This window comes from Sebastes fasciatus, chromosome 4 (assembly GCF_043250625.1).
Source record: "Sebastes fasciatus isolate fSebFas1 chromosome 4, fSebFas1.pri, whole genome shotgun sequence".
Classification (NCBI taxonomy): domain Eukaryota; kingdom Metazoa; phylum Chordata; class Actinopteri; order Perciformes; family Sebastidae; genus Sebastes; species Sebastes fasciatus.
Window position 1 is genome coordinate 28991657 of NC_133798.1, and position 22415 is coordinate 29014071.

General features: G+C 36.7%; 1 protein-coding gene and 1 long non-coding RNA gene across 4 annotated transcripts; one reads left to right on the forward strand and one right to left on the reverse strand.

Moving 5' to 3' along the window:
- Window positions 1–898: 898 nt before the first annotated feature.
- Window positions 899–15178, forward strand: LOC141766472 (uncharacterized). Of its 3 annotated transcripts, none has more exons than XR_012593641.1 (5): window positions 899–1158; window positions 4047–4320; window positions 6910–6965; window positions 11390–11493; window positions 14330–15178. It is a non-coding gene; the product is annotated as an uncharacterized LOC141766472 (long non-coding RNA). The 3 variants fall into 3 exon arrangements; XR_012593640.1 differs by having other exon boundaries at window positions 14333–15178; XR_012593642.1 differs by having other exon boundaries at window positions 11390–11485; window positions 14391–15178.
- LOC141766471 (E3 ubiquitin-protein ligase AMFR-like) lies at window positions 9453–22246 on the reverse strand. The gene is made up of 13 exons (XM_074633359.1): window positions 21678–22246; window positions 21477–21569; window positions 20541–20705; window positions 19903–20055; window positions 19210–19250; window positions 18997–19129; window positions 18065–18198; window positions 17411–17521; window positions 16388–16572; window positions 15474–15577; window positions 15245–15379; window positions 14353–14555; window positions 9453–11468 (listed from the first exon to the last, which is right to left on the reverse strand). The coding sequence occupies exons 1-13, from the start codon at window positions 21933–21935 to the stop codon at window positions 11321–11323; spliced, it is 1863 nt and encodes a 620-aa protein (XP_074489460.1). The 5' UTR covers window positions 21936–22246; the 3' UTR covers window positions 9453–11320.
- Between the last annotated feature and the right edge of the window lie 169 nt (window positions 22247–22415).

The window sequence follows — 22415 nt, forward strand, 5'->3', positions numbered from 1 at the left end:
ATTAAAGGAAGTGAAGAAGGAAGGTAGGACGTGAAGTATTTCTTGAGTCTCTTCAAGCTTTAGGCAGGAGACGGAGACTGATGCTGATGCTGATGACCTGACTGGAGGAGACGACCTCCAACCCTTAAAACCCAGACTCTGATGGAGCAGAAAGCACTCAGAGAGAAGAGCGTCCACTAAGATGGAAGAAGGTCTGGTCAGGAAGTTGAGAACAGACTCTCACTCTGTCAGGGTTGGGGATATAAACAGTGAGAATGTATGAGCTGAAGCTGCTGTGTTTCTTTGGATAGAAGAGTTTAACAGCTTCACCACAGGGACCTCCTGATTTGTGAGTGTTGCAAGTATTAAGTGTTTTACCACTTTATAGTTTGTGGTATTACTACTTTTACTTCTTTTTTTAAAATATCCGAGTACTTCGTCCACCACTGATGATAACCAGCTTCATGAGGGTCAAAGTTCAAGGCGCAATATTATGAAGAAGTAGTATGCCCAAAAAAGATTAATTATTAATTTATTTATTTGTTTTATTATTTATTTGTTTCACACAAATATAAATAAATTAAGAAACAAAATAAAAAATTAACATAATTTTTTTGTATGTGTGAAACAAATAAATAAATTATTTATTTATTTATTTGTTTCACACATAAATAAATAAATAAATAGCTGATTCACATTTTATTTTTTTAGATGTGTGAAACAAAAAAGTAAAATGTTAATTATTTATTTATGTATTTATTTGTGTTTCACACATAAATAAATAAATAACATTTATTTAATTTTTTTCACACATAAATAAATAAAAATCATTTTATTGATTTGTTTCACACAAACATAAGATAAAAACTAAATAAAACGTTAATTTCGCGCACGTGTGACTGTGCAGCACGATGATTGCTTAGCGACAGGATCACGTTGGGAATCACTTCCGCCGACAGATAAAAAGGTAACAACAACAAAGTTAGCTGCTAAAAGCTTCAACAAGATGTAGACATTAACTTGCATGGAAGAGAGGACTGAGCAGAGCACATCTGGAGACAAACATCCAGCTGCAGTAAAGAGCAGCTTCCACCATATTGACCACATTAGGATGCATATGACCGAAACTTGGAGAAAGTAGAGCAACATCCTCAACACACCTCCACCTGACAACACCAGGTGAGCAGCTATCAGAGTCCATGTAGCCTAATAAACCACCACATGGCCTGAGCCTGAGCTGCACCCAGACAGGCCTCTTCTCTCTGCGGTAGTACTGAGATTTACTGAAGAGATGACTGGCTTTCATTGTGAAATAAATAAATGCCACTTCATCAACTTTCTGCCCTGCTGGATCTGCACCAGTAAACTGTACAGCAAGTGATGTTAATGTGAAGTAAAAGCAGCAGCAGGTCAGCTGTGCAGCAGTAGGCCACACCAGGCCTCTAGTGAATACAGTGTACACAGTGGGTCTTTCCCATTAGTGCTTTTATACGGCTTGACTCCTCGACTCCTCGGCTCCTCGACTCCTCGACTCGCGTCTTAGTCCCGCCCCTGGGAGATGCGAGCGGAGGAGGCGAGGAAAAGACTCGAGGAGAGAGGAAACGAGTAAATATGTTTTTAGAGACATGAGACGTCGTTTCCTCTGAAGCGTCACGTGAAGCGACGTCCGTTTCTGATGACAGCAGCAGCTGATAACAGCTGGATCAGCTGTCAGTTGGCTTCAACAGCTGTTTATGTCTGAACTGATCTAATAGTAATAAAGAAACAGAGTTATCAGAGCAGCAGTGTTTCCTCTCTGTAGCCTGTTACCTGTTTAACAAACACCTGCACATGAATAACAGCTGCAGTCTGTATTTATACTGTGGACTGAGTCCTGCTTAGAGGACCAGGAACCATCTCTACTGGCACAATATCTTTATATTATTTATTCATTATTAGCGTCTGTATTAATTTATATTCTGACAGTAGAAGTTATGTATTAGTCTGAATGTTTGAGGGGAAAGTGAAATGATATAACTCATATCAAACCCGACGCTCAGGAATTATCAGTTTCACATGTGACTGAATGGAAACGAGGATAAATGATGTAAAAGGTATAAAAGACAGACTCCCCTTCTCTCTCTGACTTTAACTGGATACTTAATAAAAGTGAATGAGTGAAATAACAGATCATCAAAAGAAAAATCTTTCTAATAAATGAAGAAAGTTATTTTAAGTCTGTTCATTGTCAGCTTTTATAAACCCCTCTTAGTGTCAGACTCCTTCAGTGACGGTGTGTGAAGCAGAGCTCCTGCAGGTCCTCCTGCTGTTGGATCACTTCATCATCAACATGCTCCGTCTGCTGTTCACACCTACAGTTAACACAGGTTATAACTAGACGGTGAATCAGAAGACAACTAAAATATAAAACTGTTAATCTGTGATCCGTCTTCACTCTGGTATGAAACTCTGGTGATGTTGATGTATCTGATCAGTCTGATCGGGCGCAGCGTCCAATCAATAACTGATATCCAATAAGGGGATGTGTCGGTTGTTGATAAACTTCCGTGCAGGAAACACTGGAGGATACACTGGTGTATCCTCGCTCATAGCTCCTCCAGCAAGCCTCCTCGCTCCTCGATCCTCTCTCCTCGATGCGCATTTTATGAATTGGGACGTCCTTCAAGATGGAGGACTGAGATCGATTTCCGGGTCACAGCCGGAGGAGCTAGGAGGCGAGGAGGCAAAAAATGCTGAAATGAGATGCAGCTAGAGTATTCACAGAAATTGAACATAGTTATTAAAATAAAACCCCTCACTTTGCTAAAGTGGAAAACCTCTTTTACTTTTCAGAAAATGTATTAATAACCGGGGGGCAATATCTGAAAAAATATGAATCAGCTTCCATATTTTATTTATTTATTTTTTGTTTATTATTTAATATTTTTAGAGATTTAATATCCACCTCCTCAATATGTCAAACCAAACTAAAACTTATAAATACACAAAATGTAGAATTTTAGCAAGTCATGGTTAGGTGGTTTTCATATCAATTAAACATATTAAATCAAACAACATACGTCTAAAAATGACTGAAATGTTCCTCAATAATTGTCCTTTATTTAACCAGGTTAGTCCCATTGAGATTAAGAACTTCTTTTCCAAGGGAGACTTGGCCAAGACGGTCAGCAGCGAGAACACAAAGTTGCAGACACATTGACACAAATAAAATAAAATTCACAAACACTAAAACCACTAAAGTTTCCATTAAAAGAGAACTATCTAAAGACAAATGGGGGACAAAAAGGAACTTTTCTGGGCGTCGGAGCACAAAGAAGTCCTGTGAATACTGTCCACAATTTATTTTCGTTATAAAAATAAAACATATATATATAAAAAAAAGTGATAAAAAAATATATATTTGAATAAACAATCATTGCCTTGACTCTACAGTAGCCTATTCATTTAAAACTAATAACAAGCAGTGCTAATCACCCATTAAGAACACAAAAACTCATAAAGTTTGCATGAAACCCCTGAGAAGCATCATCCCCCGTACAGTACAGTGTTGTTTTAAATCACATCGCTTATCATACACTTAACAGTGATTTTGACTGTGTGATTTTTATATTTATCAACATTTTGCTAAATAGTTTATTGGAAATTAAATAAATGGAGAACTTCTCTCCAGTGTCAACTTAAATCCTGTTTGTATCATCAGAAGACCGTCAAAACTAGGTAGTCAGTGTGATCTATCAGCAACTTAAAAATATTTTCAATGCAGCATGAACTCTGAAATTACTATTTACACAAGGACAAAGTTTATTTAAAAAGTTCCACTGTAAGTTTTGAATATATTTTCAGCTTGTGAGTCATTTAATTTAAGGTTAAAGATAAGGTTTACTTTGTGAAACAGAACAAACACAATAAGCCAAGAACTGGGTTGCTTTTCTCAGCTGCAAACACACAGTCTCTGTGAAATAAATCCCACATTTATTCAGCCCAGTGTAAACCCTTCTATGAATGTGTGTCTGTGCTGGTTTAGAGAATACGTCTGTCTAAATTTTATTCACTTCAAACCTTTGCAGGCCTTTACTTTGAAGCCCACGTCCCACCCGTCAGGCTGAATCCTAAAGCCGCTGCACAAGTGAAGAATCCCTGACTGAGAGGAGACAGAACAAACTGCGTTTTATGGACCGTTTCTCATCAGAAAGAACCGAGTCCAGGGCGAAGACAACATGGCTGAACTCTCCGGCTCGCCTCTAATCTCCCACAGATCAAGGAGTCTCCACTCTGGCTGTTCTTACCTCTGAAGTCGGCTATCTGGAGTCTGATAAACCCTGCAGAGATCTGGACCCGCAGGTCAGTAAAGTTCCTCCGAGCATCATAAGTAGGTGAGCATGGGAAAGTTCAAACCTGAAGTGTTCCACGACCTCAAACATCCCCCCATCATACAGGGATGTTAAACATGGTGGTGGAGGAAGTACTCAGGTCCTTTACTGCAGTAAAAGTACTACTGTAATACCACACAGTGAAAATACTCCACTACTAGTAGAAGTCCTGCATTGAAAATATTATTTAAGGAAAAGTATGCAAGTATAATCCTGAAAATGTAGTTAAAGTATTAAAAGGAAAGTACTTAATGCAGAACAAATTTCCTGTGATTGTTATACTATTATTTATTATATCTAGGGCTGTCAATAGATTAAAATATTTAATCACATGATTGTCCATAGTTAATCGCAATTATCTCAAATTAATCACACATTTTTTATTTGTTCAAAATGTACCTTAAAGGGAGATTTGTCAAGTATTTAATTCTCTTATCAACATGGGTGTGGGCAAATATGCTGCTTTATGCAAATGTATGTATATATTTATTATTGGAAATAAATTGACAACACAAAACAATGACAGTGTTGTCCAGAAACCCTCACAGGTACTGCATTTAGCATTAAAAATATGCTCAAATCATAACATGGCAAACAGCAGCCCAACAGGCAACAACAGCTGCAGGGACCCCTTTGAAAATGGCCATGCCAAAATATAGTGCAAGTTTGGAGCGTTATTTATTTAGTTATTTCCTGACAAACTAGTACGACATGGTTGGTACCAATGTATTCCTTAGTGTTTTCTAGTTTCATATTGAACCAGTATCTTCACACTAGATTTAACACTGAGCCCGCTACAACCTAAAAATCCCAAGTTGCGTTAATGCGTTCAAGAAATTAGTGGCGTTAAAGCTAATTTGCGTTAACTTTGACAGCCCCAATTATATCATTAAATTATTCATGCATTAATGTGAAAGCAGGATTTTACTGTTGTACCAACCTCAAACCTGATTAAAAGTACATTCAAATAATTTAAAGGGAAATCTGCAGTCGTGAAATTGAAAAATGTTTGTATCAAATTATTGATTTCTTAAGTAGCCGTGTGATAAGCAGGATAATGTTCAGCTGCATCGCCCCCTCGGGGTTTCTTTGACACACAGCATGTTAGCATGCTGATGTTAGCGCGTAGCTTAAAGCACTGCTGTGTTCAGCCTAAATACAGACTCACAGAGCTGCAAGCATAACTGTACACTGTTTTGTAGTATGGCTTTGTAGTTGTGTGAGATTTAATATCCACCTTCTCATTATGTCAAACTAAAGTAAAACTTAGAAATACACAAAATGTAGAGTTTTAGCAAGTCATGGTTAGGTGGTTTATATATTAATTAAACATTAAAATCAAACAACATACGTCTAAAAATTACTGAAATGTTCCTCAACAAACTCAAAACTATGTCTTATATATTCAATGTTTATATATATGTGTGATTTTTATTTTCCCCCTATGGTGTCACTATTTATAGGAAATGTTCATAGACAATGTTATGGTTCAATTTTGTACCAGTAAAAAATGTTAATTGATGATAAATCTGTGATATACAATAAGAGACATATTGTACTAAACTTTCCATCATCAGGAGCCTCTGAAGACTTCATTCACTGTTTCCTTAATCATGCTGTTGGGCAGAATAAAAGCCTGATATTCTTTGTGCTTTACAACTATGGGAGAGCTGCACATGAACAAGATAAAAAAAAATTTTCCCCTGAAGCATCTATAATAATTGCAGTAATTAGAAATTATAATGTTGAGTTGCCTGTAGCAATTGTAATCTTAGAGAGGACACTGAAAAGGAATGGGGAAAAAAAAAACATCTCTGCATGCAGACAAATATTATTATTTCAGCAGCATGTTTCAACAGGAAATGTGATGAGCTGAAGACAACAGTGAAGTGTGACTGCCCCCTGCTGGCTGGACGACATGCATTCAAATTCATAATGACAAAGGGGAAAGACTTTATGAAAAGGAGAACATTAAATCACACACAACTACAAACATGTCATGGATGACTCATTAAAGTGTGAGATTTATTTCTACTGTAAAGAAGTTACTATCCAACATTATTATACCAACAAACCAGCACAATAAATAACATCATCATCATCATCAATAAAATCACTCCAAGTAAAACCTCTTAAAAAGAAATGATGGAAAAATTACTTACAAGTTATATTATATATTGGAGTCACTTTACAGAGTAGTATTACTATTACTTGAATGAAAGATCAGAGTGCTTCTCCTACTGCAGGTTATTATTAAGCAAAATGATTTTACTTGAGTCTTTCAACAAATGTCTGTTTTTAACATGTTTTCTTTATCTATCCATCTTGTTGAAAATGTAAAAAATCCTAACTCAAGGTCCTCTTACTAGCTTTTTTTACAGTCTTTCAACCGCATCTTCTCAGCAGATTGTGTTCTGCTGAGGAAGACTGTGAGGTGCAGTTGAAATCTCAGGAAAAAGTTGGTTCAGTGGATCGTGTGATAATGTTCTAATTTTATGTTTTTAAATCCGTTTATATTTGTCTTACGGACTCTGCCTTTAATTTATCCCTCCATCTGCAGGCTTCGCTGTGCTGATGACGTGTCCTTGAGCAAGCTACTGAACTACCACCAACTCAGTAAGTGAACATCACTTTAATTCAGTGAATCTGAAGCTAAATTAACTCACTAAAATAAACACACAAAATTATACTTTTCTTTGATGTCTGCATTTAATCAGAATAACACAGTGGTGGGAGAAGTAATCAAATATTCTACTTAAGTGAAAGTAGCAAATAATAGTGTTGAAAAAGTCATGGAAAAAATTAAACGTATAGTATGACGAAAAAAGTCATAAAAGTTTCATGAAAAAGTTTCATGAAAAAAAGTAATAGTATAGTTTGTCAAAAGATTTTATGAAAAAAGTCAAAGTATAGTGTTTCGAAATATTTTATGAAAAGTCATAGTATAGTATGCTGAAAAATTTCATGAAAAAAATTCAAAGTAATAGTATGTTGAAAAAAGTAATAGTATATGTCAAAAAAATTCAAGAAAAAAGTAATTATATAGTATGTCGAAAAGTGTTATGAAAAAAAGTTATAGTATAGTATTTCGAAAGATTTCATGAAAAAATGTCATAGTATAGTATGTCGAAAAACGTCATAGTCAATGTCTAAAAAAATTCATGAAAAAAGTAATTATATAGTATGTCGAAAAATGTTATGAAAAAAGTTATAGTATAAATTTCGAAAGATTTCATGAAAAAAGTAATAGTATAGTCTGTCGAAAAATTTCATTAAAAAGTCATAGTATGGTATGTCGAAAAATTTCATGAAAGAAAAGTCATAGTGGTATGTCGAAAAATTATATGAAAAAAGTAATAGTATAGTATCTTGAAAAAAATAATGAAAAAATTTCATAGTATAGTATGTCGAAAAATGTCATGTAAAAAAGTCATAGTATGGTTTATCAAAAAAATTCATGAACAAAGAATCATATAGTATATCTAAAAAATGTATGAAAAAAGTCATAGTATAGTTTGTTGAAATATTTCATGAAAAAAAGTAATAGTATAGTATGTTGAAAAATTTCATGAAAGAAAACTAATAGTATAGTATGTCGAAAAATTATATGAAAAGTCATAGTATAGTGTCGAAAAATTTCATGAAAAACAGTCACAATATAGTATGTCGAAATTCTTTTTTTTTTAAAGTCATAGTATAGTATGTCTATGTATATAGTATGACTTTTTTCATGACATATTTTGACAGACTATACTATTACTTTTTTCATATAATTTTTCGACATACCACACTGAGTTTTCTTTCATGAAATATTTCGACATACCATACTATGACTTTTTTCATGAAATTTTTCGACAGACTATATTATTACCTTTTTTCATACATTTTTTAGACATACTATACCATGACATTTTTTCATGAAATTTTTCGAAATACTATAACTTTTTTTCATAAAATTTATCAACATACTATATAATGACTTTTTTCATGAAATTTCGACAAACTACAATATGACTTTTTTTAAAAAAAAAAAAAAAAATTTCAACAGACTATACTTTGACTTTTTTTCATGAAAGTTTTCGACACAATATACTATTACTTTTTCCATGAAATTTTTCGATAAACTATACTATGATGTTTTTCATGAAATATTTCGAAAAAATATACTTTGACTTTTTTTTCATAAATTTTTTTAGATATACTATATGATTCTTTGTTCATGAAATTTTTCGATACATTTTTATCGAAAAAAAATTCTGACTTTTTTTCATGAAATGTTTTGACATACTATGACTTCTTTTCATGAAATCTTTCAATATACCATATTAAGACTTTTTTCATGAAACTTTTCAACATACTATACTATTACTTTTTTTCATACAATTTTTCAACACACTATACTATGACTTTTTAAAAAAAAAAAAAATTTCAACACACTATACTGTGACTTTTTTTCATTCATTTTTTCAAAATACTATACTATGACTTTTTTCATATAATTTTTCGACATACCACACTATGTGTCTTTCATGAAATTTTTCGATATACTATACTATGACTTTTTTCATGACATTTTTTCGACAGACTATACTATAACTTTTTTTTCATGAAATTTATCGACAAACTACAATATGACTTTTTAAAAAAAAAAAAAAAAATTCGACAGACTACTATGAAGTTTTTTCATGAAATTTTTCGGTATACTATACTATTACTTTTTTCATAAAAACACACTATTCCAATATGGTGAAAAATTGCATGAAAAAAACATCTTAGTATAGTATATCGAAAAATTTCATGAACAAAGAATCATATTTTAGTATAGAGAAACATTTTATGAAATAGTCATAGTATAGTTTGTCAAAAAATTCATGAAAAAGTCATAGTATGGTATGTCGAAAAAAGTCATAGTATAGTATGTCGAAATATTTTATGAAAAAAAGTCATAGTAGTGTAGTTATCTGACTTATCTAGTGTAAACATTAGGAACAATTATAGCCACCAATTATTCTTAATATAGATAATATAATAAAACACTTTTTAAATGAAAAAACGTGAGAAATGTTAAAATCCACCAGAAAGAAGAGCTGACAGGTTAAAAAATGTATCTGTTTATGAATTTATTGGTACAAACTCCTACAGTCAAACTGTACAACAGGTTTTTTTTTATTTGAAATCTCTGAACAAAATGCAAAATTATTTATACAATCTGTAAACAGGAACAGAGTCCAGATGAGGAAGAACAAATGAACTAAAAGAGACAAAACTCTGAAGGTGCAGACGTGTAAAAAAACAAACAAAACTATTAAAACCAATATGACCATTTGAAAAGAGACAGACTCTTCATGTAGTTATTCAAACAATAATTTAATAAAACAATTTAAAATGTGAAAACACAACACAACCCATTGAAGCATAAACGCTACACTTTAAAGATATTTCTGCTGTAACAAATCATACAAATAAAGACTGTCAGTTAAATACTGTAAAAGGTTTTAAAACACAAAAATAATTTGCTTTTCTATGAATTCCAGCATTTTATTATTAGGTCAACACAAACATAAAAACACCTGCAGGGAGTTTTGAATTAACATCAGCTGATCAATAACATATTGATAATCTGTCTAACCCGATTTGAAACCATTGGATGGATCCATCATAGAGGACGTATTGCAGCTACAGGTTGTTAAAGTTATACTTGAACTAGGAGAAAACTCTGTGCGGAAGGTTTAGGTATCAGCTGACAGGATACCTGACAAAGTTTCTGTACCAAAACTATACTTCATAAAAATGTAATCTCCTGAATACAAGCATGTTTTCTGATAAAGCTTCCATTTAAAAAAATACACCCAAATTCCTGAAAGCATGTGTAGTTGTCTAAACACTAGAAGTTTACTTAAATAACTAAAAATAGAAAATGCATATAACAAAATAGCGTTATCAGGAAATATCGGATCAAAGAATAAGATTTGACAAACATTCAGCGCCAAATTTTAATACTTGATTTGTACATTTAATTAGGGATGTACCGATAACGACTCAAATAGTGGGATATAGGTGACAATGGGGCCGATCTATTCAATTCTATGTTTATATACTATATACTAGGGGTGCGGGGGGGGTGGTGTGGGGGGGTGGGGAATCGATTCACCTATGTATCGCGATTTATTTATTTAAGATTTTGAAATAAATTTTTTTAATTACACAATCAATATATTTGCTTCATTTGAGGTAGAAGGAAGTTACCGCTTTTATTGTTGTAGTCTGAGTAACGAGACGTCATATCCGTTCCGTATCCGTCGACCAAAACAAACCACAGAAGGTAGAAAACGGCGGAGGGTCTGCGTGGATACGACCTGCAGCCTCACATGATAAATCCAGCGTGGTAAACACTATACATACAGTAAAGTATGGAAACACTTTAGGTTTCACACATTGTCAGGAAAAGCAGAGCTAGACATCATGGCTAAAGCTGCATGCTAACTCTGTCATAGACAGGAAACGTTATCGTATTGCGGTCACTCTCATCTCCGTGGTCAAATGGGCCGACGCTACAACTGTAGAGCACCCATATACTGACATTAATGTTAAATGCATTCAAACGGCCCCGATGGAGCTGACCATGGATGTATAAAGAGAACGTAGCTGACGGGAGAGCTAGAGACCACCTTGGAGAAGTTAGAGGAAGTAGACACATGGGACTACGTCCGGTTTTCAAAATAAGGTGTTTACAAAGGGAACTGTATTTACAAAATACATATATGGAAATAAGATTGATTGGATTATATTCACCAGAAGTATCAAACATGCATTAAAGGTTCTTGAATTGTTATTTAATTTAATGAGATGGTATTAATCTCTTAGCATCATCATTAGCAGAGGTGGACTCGGACCAGTAGGACCAGTAGTTTGTTAATTCTGATACAGACAGTAAAAACACTCCTCCAGTAAAACGACATAGACGTCTGCGCTCAAAGGGCGGAGTCGGACTGTCTCTGCAGACGGCGTTCTGCTGCTGATGCTAATGTTTCTCGTCGCAGAGTCACGGAGTGGAAGGTCAAAGCATCGCTAGCTGAGGAGTCGGGGTTTCCTGAGTTGGAGTTCCTGGTCAGATAGTTCCTGCAGAGGAGAGCAAAGTTCACAGGTAAAGGGCCATTCCCCTGCTTTACGTGTATTTACCTTTTTTTTTAATTACACAGCTTTTTGAATACTTGATTCCGATTGGTCAATCACGGCTTTCTACGGTCGGTTATTTCTTTATAACAGACCGTTGCTATAGACGCCTTCAGGGCGATGCTCGCTGTACATTATCCCCTATAAGCCTCCGTGCCACGTTTTCAGGTGGATGTTTGAGACAAATTTGAAAAAATTCCTTCAAGACGTTCTTGAGATATTGCGTTCATGAGAATGGCCAGACTGTTGCCGGCGCAGCGGTATTAAAATAATTAGAAAAAACATCGGAAATTAGGAATAAGGGTCTTTCTATAACGTAAAGATGTTTTAGATTTTACAGTACTTTAGATTTACATTATGGCCAACCTTTCACCAAAGATTAGCAGTGTTTGAGACGTCCGTCTAACCCATTCTCGTGAATGCGGTATCTCAGGAACGCCTTTAGGGAATTTCCCTACATTTGGCACAAACGTCCACTTGGACTTAAGGATGAACTGATCAGATTTTGGTGTTCAAAGGTCACTGTGACCTCGCAAAACACGTTTTTGGCCACAACTCAAGAATTTATATGCTAATTATTATGGAGGACGGAACCTGCCAAAATCACAAATAAATAAATAAATGTCATTAAATGTAGCAAAAATAATATTAAAAATAAATGTAGCCATTAATTAATTAATTGATGAAATGTGACATAAATTGATATTTGTGTTTTAATTTACTTCTTTATTTATTCATCTTTGTATTAATTCCCTTAATTTTCCCTTTTATTTATTTATTTTTAAATGTATTCTTTTTTTAATTTATGACCTCAAAACACATTCTTGGCCATAACTCAACAATTCATATGCTAATTATGACAATTTCACACAGATGTCTAACAGGATACAATTATGAAGTAATGACATTTTGGACAGACATGGATGTAAACTGCAACTTGACTAATTGGCGGAGGCATACAACCGTGAGGCGGTAATTCTAGTTATAACTACAACTGATTATTTTCATTTTCAGTTGTAAGCGCAGATTGTTTTGAGATATATTTACAGATGGAACAATGTTTTGGTGGTAACCTTTGACATCCATCACTTGAGATTTGGCTGCCACACAGTTTGATTTACAATGAGATAAAAATCCAAATTTACATTGTCCTGCTCCCAACGTTACTGTCTGTCTTCTGGGTTTGATTTCAACAGCGATGTTCAGCAGCTGAATTAAAGTCTTGGGGCTATATTCCTTCAAAACGGTCTGCTCCATTTTACTGTTACCATGTAATAGTAATAAAAAAATTGTGCTTTTGAGGGAAAGAACATAAAATGTACTGTCAGTTTATAGAAAACCATAAAAATAACAATATACAAGGATAAAACAAATATACTAACACAATATTATGACAAATATCGAGGAATAAAGCAGTAAAATGAGACGACGGAGTGAATACAATAAAAAGCAAATGGCTATGCAGGAAAGCAGATCTATAAAAATGGATTTGGAGGGGAGATTTAAAAATACAGACATTGCCAGCAGACATAAAACTGCAGTGAAAATTTCCGTTAATGTTCAGTAACTCTGTCAGATAAAACTGAGCAGGATGTTCACTGTGATGGATTATCTATCTGCAGAGGGCCACGTCGGAAGGAGATAAATCTAAACTAGAATTACTGCCTCACGGTTGTATGCCTCTGCCAACAAGTCAAGTTGCAGTTTACATCCATGTCTGTCCAAAATGTCATAATTTATGGAGGACAGAAGCTACCAAAATAAAAAATAAATAGATAAATGACTCGTTAAATGAATAAATATGTCATTAAATGTATTAAAAATATTAACAACAAATGTAGACATTAATTAATTGATCAAATGTGACAAATTGATATTTGTAATGTGTTGTAATAATGAGGCAGAAATGCATTAAGAAATGTGTAAAGAACAGAATACATAAATAAATAAGCTTGGGGAAATAAGTAAGGGGTGAAATGCAAAGGGGAAATCGTGCAGAAATAAATAAATACATTTAAAAATAAATAAAAAATAATGCATGCAAAAATAAATAAAAATAAATAATTTAAAAATATAAATATAAATAAAAGGGAAAATTAAACAGAAACATCAATTTATGTCACATTTGATCAATTAATTAATGGCTACATTTATTTTCAATATTATTTTTGCTATATTTACTGACATATTTATTTATTCATTTATTTCAATAATAATTAGCATATGAATTCTTCAGTTATGGCCAAGAATTTTGCGAGGTCGCAGTGACCTTTGACCGCCAAATTCTTATGGGTTCATCCTTGAGTCCAAGTGGACGTTTGCGGCAGTTATCACGTTCATGAGAATGGGGCCGACGGCCACGACTGTTGCGGAGGCATAACAAACTCTCAGCAGTGATGTGAAGTGCAGGTGATTTGTGGTAAATGGGCTAAAACATGCAAAGTCACTGATGTGTCACTTGAAAAACGCCGCTGTGATTTCACTAATGGACCCGCAGCTCAGAGGCTCATCAGTGTTGGAGCTAATTAGCAGCAGAGACGAGGTTACAAGTTTAAAAAAACAACATTGACATTTTAGATGTGTAACTTTAGCCCACTGCTAGTGTTAGCCTCCAGTCTTTCCTTTGTTTAGCCTCCAGCTAACACCGTGACCTCATCATGACGTCGACACAAAAGGGCTTTATAATCACCTCAGTATTTACATCGAGGTTAGCTCATCCTTGTTGTTAATAACTGGATATAGATTAATGATTGATTCAATTTAACCTTAAAAGTCATGTTTCATATTTTTCTCTCCCATTCACAAAGCAGAAAAAGTGATTCTTCATTACCTGCGCGCTCGCTGCAGCAGCTCCTCCTTCCGCTGCAGCAGAAACGTCTGTCGCTGCTCCGCTGAGGTAGAAAACCGAATCTCTGCATCTTCGTCCATCTTCTCCTCCTCATCATCACCTTCCTCGCCCTGCTCTGACGCGCTGCTGGCTCCGGCCTCGTCCTCAGGTGGAGGAGTCACCTGTATGACCAGGTGCTCGAAGACCTGACGAGAGAGGAAACTGTGATTCTTTCTGTCTGTGATGTTTCTTTGCTGAAGTGCAGCTGGTATACTTTACTGTTTTTTATATTTTTGGTTTAAAGCTGAAGCTGAAGTAACTTAAGTGACTGACTGCAGCTTTAAAGACAGAGATTTGTTTTATTATTTATGAAAAAAACAATTTTTGTTGGCAATTGTTTCTATTTTTTGGTGAGATTCTTTTATAAGTCCCATTGTTTTTCTTACCTATTAATGTTTTTGTGTCTTGTTACCTGTCCAAATAACATCTAAGATAATTCAGTGATTAACCCAGAATTGTCTTTAAATAGGGCAAAAAACTAAATGTCTTTCCAGGACAGTTTTATTATCCAGATTTATTAAGTCTTATTAATGTCACATTAAATCTTATCTTTCTGTTGTCAGCAAAGAACATAAATAAAATATATGTGTTCATTCAGCTAACTGTTTAATAAGTAATGTGCCTCGAGTTTTAGTTCTTTGAATGTCAATTGCAAATTCCTGTAGGGCTTGAGTTTGCCATGTTATGATTTGAGCATATTTTTTATGATAAATATACTGCATTTGTGTTGTTAATTGATTTCCAATAATAAATATATAGTTTATAATAATAGTTTTTGATGCTTAATGCTACAGACACATTCTGCCCCTGCTGTGGTGTTCACTGTGAGACTCACCAGTGGCGGCGTGGCGGTCTGGACTCGTCCCTCCAGGATGTTGTCGGTGGTGACCTCGGGGGATTGAGTGATCTCCAGGTCCTGCAGGATCAGCTGGAGGGGAACCTGAGGAAACATCGCCTGGATCTGCTGAGCCTGGGACACAGACAGACAGACCTGAAGTCAGAAACCTGAACAGAAGGGATTAGATTCTCTAGTGAAGCTTCAGTCCTGTCCTCTGTAAACTCACCGTGTTGTTGATCTGCGACAGGTTGGTTGGTGCGATTCCCAAAAAGTTGGTTGTGGCCATAACTTCCACTGAGAAACTGGGCAACCAGCTGGCAATACGAGAGCCTGGGAAAACACAACGAGGTCAAAGGTCAGGGCGTTCCACCGATTGTGGAAAGAGATTAACTTAAGATGGGAAACTGAGAGCCCTGCACATGAAATAAACCAATTTTCTTGGTGATGAACAGAAAATAAAACCTAATTTCTGATTCGCTGGCGGGCGGTCGTTTAAACCTCAGACGTAGTTCCAATCAACAGTTTAACAACCATCCTAAATCAGTGCACAAGGCATATTAAACTGCATACAGAAACACAGCAGTGCTGTGGTTGTAGTGCGACAAGCCGCCCAGCTGCAACGACAAACCGATGCACAAACAGGTTAAATCATCATTTATCACCAGCTGCAGTGTATGAGCAATACAGACAACTGAGACCCCAGTTCACTCGTCCGGGAGAGTTAGCAGCCACGGCGATGCATGTATTGTCGTGGACAGATGCAGCCACATCATTTAGTTTAGCTGCGGGGTTGTCAGCTGTGTGTATCTGCCTGGCGTAACGTTAGCGTGTTACTTTGGATTGTCACTTTGGATTTAAAATGTGAGGGTGCAGGTCGTATCCTCGCAGACCCTCCAAAGTTTACTGCTTTCTCATTTCGGCTCGCTGTGGTTTGTTTTGATTGATGGATACAGAACGGATGTGACGTCACGTTACTCAGACTACAACAATAAAAGTGGTAACTTCCTTCTACCTCCGCATAGACAAGTGAATATGCTAGTGTGTCTGCAGACTTTACATCCTGATATAAAAGATAGCAAAAGATAGTGGACTAGTAGAGGAACTGATCAAAGTGACTAGATGTGAAGTTCACTGTCTCACCATCAAAGTGGAAGAAGTGGTTGAGGTTCGGCCGAGCGTCGACTCCAGGAGCGGCAGCCATGTTGTCGGCAGCGGCCTCCCTGGTCTCCCGCTCAACGTGTCCGTCACCTCCTTCGCCGATGTCCAGGGACATCCGACACGTCGGACAGGATGTGTCCTGTTCGAGCCAGGAGCGCAGACACGTGCTGAGGACACACAAAGACTCAGCGTTAAACAATCTGTGTTTATTAACTCAGTGACTCATGCATGGAAAATAAATCTGATCTATCTATGTCATCATTGTGTTTGTCATTTACTGTACCTCATTATTGTAATGACTCCCAAATCATATCAGCGCTTTGTTAAAAGGTATAATATGTAACTTTTCCACATTAAAATGTCAAAAAATGACAAGACCTATGTTGTATATGTAGTTGTTGAGTACTTATTATGCCAAATGTTTCCAACAATGATCCAGATATCATATGAAACCAGAAAACCTAAAGAATCCATTGGTACCAACCATCTCATGCTAGTTTGGAGGTTAAATAACACTCTAAAGTTAGGCAAAATTTTGGTGTGGAAAAACTGGCATGGCCATTTTCAAAGGGTCCCTTGACCTCTGACCTCAAGATATGTGAATGAAAATGGGTTCTATGGGTACCCACGAGTCTCCCCTTTACAGACGTGCCCACTTTATGATAATCACATGCAGTATAAATGTGTTATTTTTGTTAATTTAAGGAGGTTTCTGAGCAGTTTACACAACAGAAGTGCTCGCCATCCAATCACTGAAAAATGAAATTCTTGCAAAGATCTCCAAATGTCAAAAGTTTTTGATACCAACACACAGCATGACTTTTTCTATGGTGTTCCTCAAGGTCTCTGTGTCTTAATGTGGTATTTTGGAGGGATTATTTAGCACCAAATCTGTGTAACAAATGGTATCAACCCAAAAAATTGCTGCAACAACTTATGAGACATAATTAGAGCATAATAGAGTTGTGGAGTTGTTGTGTCCCAAATGAAACCTCTTGTACTGACCTGTGGAAGAGGTGACCGCAGGGAAGTTTCCGAGCTGTACTCATCACATCCCAGCAGATCGCACAGTCGTCGTTATTGGCTGCCAGTTCATCTGCAGATGCCACAGGAAGCCTGGAGACACAATGAAACATCTGTTTAAAGTGTCCTTTTTTACCTGATGGACACACATACACACTCTTGTTTGTTTACCCTGAGCGTTTCTGCTGTTTGTGTTCAACCAGCCTCCTCAGACCACTGCTTCTACTACTGTACTCTGAATGAAGCTGTTGTTATCTCAGTTTTAGCTTAGGTTTCGGGCTGACTTCTGTTCTTACCTATTCTAAATCTTTCTTAAAATTTAAAAAAAATAGTTCTCAGAGGGTGTTCAAATCGTTCGTTTTGTCCGACCGACAGTCCAAAACCCAAAGATATTTCATTTAAAACTACATACATACAGTTTTATTTTGTCAATGTGAATATAGCGGCACAGCAATCTCTGGCCTCGTTCCAGCACAGTGACATACACAGATTTTAAATTTTGGACATCTGAAGTATGAGAATCTGTAGAGAGAAAAGAAGTTGCATCTCCAGCTTCAGCACTAATTAATCTGACGGTGTGATTCTCTGATGAACTGACACCCTGATAGTCTGATAGTCTGATGCTCCGATACTGACCGGGTCTCCATGTTGCGGAGGACTCGTAGGTAGTTGCGGTGGCGGCGGATTCTCTTCTGAACCTCCTGAACGAGGAACCGAAGCTGCATGACGATCACCAGACTCGCCATCGACAACCAGATGTTACTGAAGAACTGAGAGAGACACGGAGAAGGAATTTACATTACGTAACAATAAAACAACTTAGCTACCTCTAGATTTTATAAATGCCTTATGAAAAAAAAATCCCACACTACAGAATACATTAACCCTCTGAGACCTGGACCGACTATACCGTCTTTCCGATGCTGTAGCAAGTTCAGTAACGATATCATATGAAACTAGAAAACCTCAGGAATCCATTGGTACCAACTGTGGAGGTTAAATAATGCTCCAAAGTTAGGCTACATTTTGGTGAGGAAAAACTGTCATGGCCATTTTCAAAGGGGTCCCTTTGAAACCAAACCTGCTCTGGTGAAAGGATTTTCATTTTTTCCATATTTGCACATTAACACTTCCATCTGAAGACTTGAGCTGAAAACTTTGCTGAGCTGAAAACTTTGTCAGACCTTCCAGAAGACTTCATGTTTTAATTTCACAGGTAGTTAAAGTCTCATTAAGCGGTTTGAGTTTGTAGTTTTCTTCCTTGATTTGAGGTGTTGTTGCATGAAACTGGATCTGTGCGGTGAGACTTCATGTTTATAGGGACTTGATTGAGAAGGTGAGCGCTTGGGTCAATTTAATTTATGAAATCATTTAAAATATACATATTATATACTTTCCCGAGTGTAACATGTATCATGCAAAATAAATTGGCACTTTAAGACTACGATAAAATATGCCTCTAAAATCACAACAAACTTTAGAAAACTCAGCTCAGAGCAGTAAACTGAACCTGAAATGAAAAATCATGAGAGAAAAGTGGGACTAAAACAAATGCTCCTTCAACTGACCAGCATGTGGATGTGATGCAGCAGGTCGAGGCCCAGCAGCAGCAGCTCCATCAGCAGGTCGGTGTAGTAAACGTAGGAGGATTTATTCTCCCTGCTGCCCTCCTGGTTCACGTCCCACGGATGGAGGGAGTACCTGCAGGTGCAGAAAACAACCATCCCATGAAACCATCCGTCCGATCTGCAAAGAGGAAGTGTGAAAATCATTTCACTTACCGAAACACGACGTGTGCGGTCCTGACAGTCACCAACATACACTGAAACACAGACAGCAGATCAGGTTACAGGATTCTTTATTCATCAACATTAACACAACAACAAACTCAAAGAATTTCACACTGAAAACTAGCAGACAACCTGCAGAGGTTAGAAAACTAAAATGTTTATACTTCTTAAGGCCCTGATACACCAAGCTGATTGTCGGCCGTCGGACAGTTTGGGGCCGTCGGTGAGCGTTTGTCGGCCTAGGTTTTGTGTCCCGCACCGTCGGCTCTATTGTTGGATATTTTCCAAAGTAAAAGTCCCTAGAAGTGTATGATTCAACTTTTTCTCATGGTCTAGTGTTAAAAAAGCACAACAAATCATAATATAGAATTGCAATATTTTAAAATCGCAATACATATCGAATCGGCACCCAGGTATCATGAGCGGGAGATAGGTGTATTGTCCCAGCCCTATCGTACACACCTCTCAGCAAGTTATATTTTTATTTGGTCTACTTTAATTTATGCACTGTGAAACCAAACCAGACCAAATAGAAAATGAACCAAAAGTATCAACCTCACTCTGATTCAGACCAATCGGACTACGGCTTATGAACACGCCCTTAAAGTCTTAAATTCAGGTCATGTGTTGTGAAACATTTTCTGCAGATGTCCTGTAATGATCGTGTCAGAGAGACTTTCTCACCTCAGCAGCCATGAATGCGGCGTTATGGCGTCCTTGACTGCGAGCCAGCTGGCTGCAGAGAGTAGCCAGACCACCGCAACACAACAGCAGCACCACCAACAGCAGCAGCACCCGCGCATGGCTGGACAGAGGAGTAGTCGGAGAGAAGGACAGCTGGAGGAACAGACACATATACACACATTGATTAACTGATGGAGGACAGTTATTATGCTCCTGTTAGTTAATATAAGAAACAGAAACAGAACTCAGAGAAATGTTGGTGCATTTGTTTTGGTGTTTCCCACATACAAAACAATCGTAAATTGTTACGATTTATTGCTGGGTTATATTTACCCTAATTTAGGGATGTCAACGGTTAATCACCAAGAATATTTTTGACCAGTTACTAGAGATGTTCCTTCCTAACGACTAATTTCCCTGATGTTTAAACAGGAGTTTAAACTAAGACTAGATGACTAGTCTTAAAGTAAGAAAACACTCAGAATTGAATCTATGAGGTTAAACATTGTGAATGAGAGCCATTTGAAATTGTTTCATTTGTGAAATGAAAAATCGTTTAAAATGATAAACACTGTTGTAGGAGAGTAATTATAGGTACATCACTGTCTGTGGTCGTGTAGGATTTAGTGAACGCTTACATATTCAAAGCGGTCCTTGCAGAGCTGAACCAGGAGATGGAGGAAGACCAGGACGGCGAACCAGAGCCACCACATCACCACCTCGTCCACCGTCTGGACGTTCAGGACGCCGAACACAAAGATGAACTTGTAGAAGATGAAGTTCCAGAACTTGTCCTTCAAGTGCTGCAGAAGAAAACAAAAAGCAGGTTTGTGATCACAAAAAGACTCGTTTCTCTTTTAAACAACCAGCTATATTTGGATTTGACCAAAAGACGTAATTTATATAGAGGACGGAACCTGCCAAAATCAAAAAATAAATCAATAAATCAATAAATTACCTGATAAATAAAAAGTCCTTAAATGTAGATGTAAATATAGCTATTAATTAATGATGAAATGTGACATAAATTGATATTTGTTTTAATTTGCTTCTTTATTTATTTATCTTTGTATTAATTATCTTATCTATTTACTCTTCTGTTTAATTTTCCCTTTTATTTATTTATGTATTTGTTTTTATAAATTTAAAAAAAATATTTATTTATGTTTGCATTTATTTATTTACTTCTGCACGATTTCCCCTTTGCATTTCACCCCTTATTTATTCATGTATCCCAATGGCATCATCAAGATCCCGCTCTGAACAAGCTAACCTTGGGCAGGAGACTGACAGTGGGTCCGGTCCGTGAAACAGTGTAATTAAACAGTAATAAAGGAGTGGATGTTGAAGTACATGGGATTTATTGTTTTAGTTTTCTTTTTTTACCGTGGTATCAAATTGGTTGTTTAACCAGAATGTAAAGTTTATACAGTATGTGGGTGAGCTGACTAACTCAGAACTGAACAGTTTTTCCCTCTTAAAGACCAAATCACAGATCAGGTCATCCAAGAGATTTGGAGCTGAATGATATCAATAGGAAACTAACAACAAACAGCACAAACAGAAACACTGACCTGTTTTTCACTGACACGAAGTGGACCGAACACGACAAACTGGATGAGTTTGGCGATCAGCAGCAAGACACAGCAGGCTGTGTTCACCATCACCTGCACAAACAGAGACACAAATCACCTTTTCAAAATGATCACACATAACAGAACTCCTGAAACAAGTAGAAGTAAATCACAACACAGCTTATGAGTGAATGCACTGACCCAAACAAAGACACTGTCAGTCAGCAGGTGCAGCAGAACATCTGCAGCCACATCTCCACACCCTGCACTCAGATACTGTCCTCCATCCCTGATGTAGCGGCTGATCCTGGAGCTGTGGACCGGCTGGCTGTGGATCTCCTCCGGGCTGGACTGGGAGGAGCAGGCGGTCAGGACGGTCCCGGCCAGCAGGGCAGCACTCAGCAGCGTGTAGGTCTGTAGACTGGGCCATGGGAACCGCTCCAGGAACCAGAGAGGCATGATGATGCTGGAGCGATGATGGAAGCTGTGGACATTCAACGCTAAACGTGACGTCACTGAGTAGTAACGTTAGCAACCAGACACCGTTGCTCGTTGTAGTCACGAGACAGCTCGCAGATAAGCTGGTATATTTTACATTTAATGAGCATTTTTACTCCCTTTTTAAACCCGGTTGACACTATTTAAATATTTCGTAAGCTTGTTCTCTTATTGGGTCTCGTTAAATAGTGCTACTCGTGTTAGCTTCGCTTAGCATCTCCACAGTCAAACATTAGCGTCAAGCACCGGAAGTGACGTTTGTTTGGGTCTTCCTCTACTTCTTTGGTGTTTATTGGCGGTTGGAAAACCAGCTTATTGGTGCATTACCGCCACCTACTGGACTACTGGAGTGTGGAGCAGTGGTTTGGCAGGAACAAATAATAAAAAATATATATTATTAATAATAATAACAACAATAATAATCACTAACTAAAATTGAAT

Excerpts from the sequence above, each read along its gene's own strand:
- LOC141766471 (XM_074633359.1), bottom strand. The coding sequence starts at position 21,935 with ATGCCTCTCTGGTTCCTGGAGCGGTTCCCATGGCCCAGTCTACAGACC. Across the intron at positions 16,573-17,410 it reads TGCGGTCACCTCTTCCACAG|CACGTGTCTGCGCTCCTGGC; the intron begins GTCAGTACAAGA and ends GTGTGTCCTCAG. Across the intron at positions 11,469-14,352 it reads CTGCTGCAGCGAGCGCGCAG|GAACTATCTGACCAGGAACT; the intron begins GTAATGAAGAAT and ends TCTCCTCTGCAG.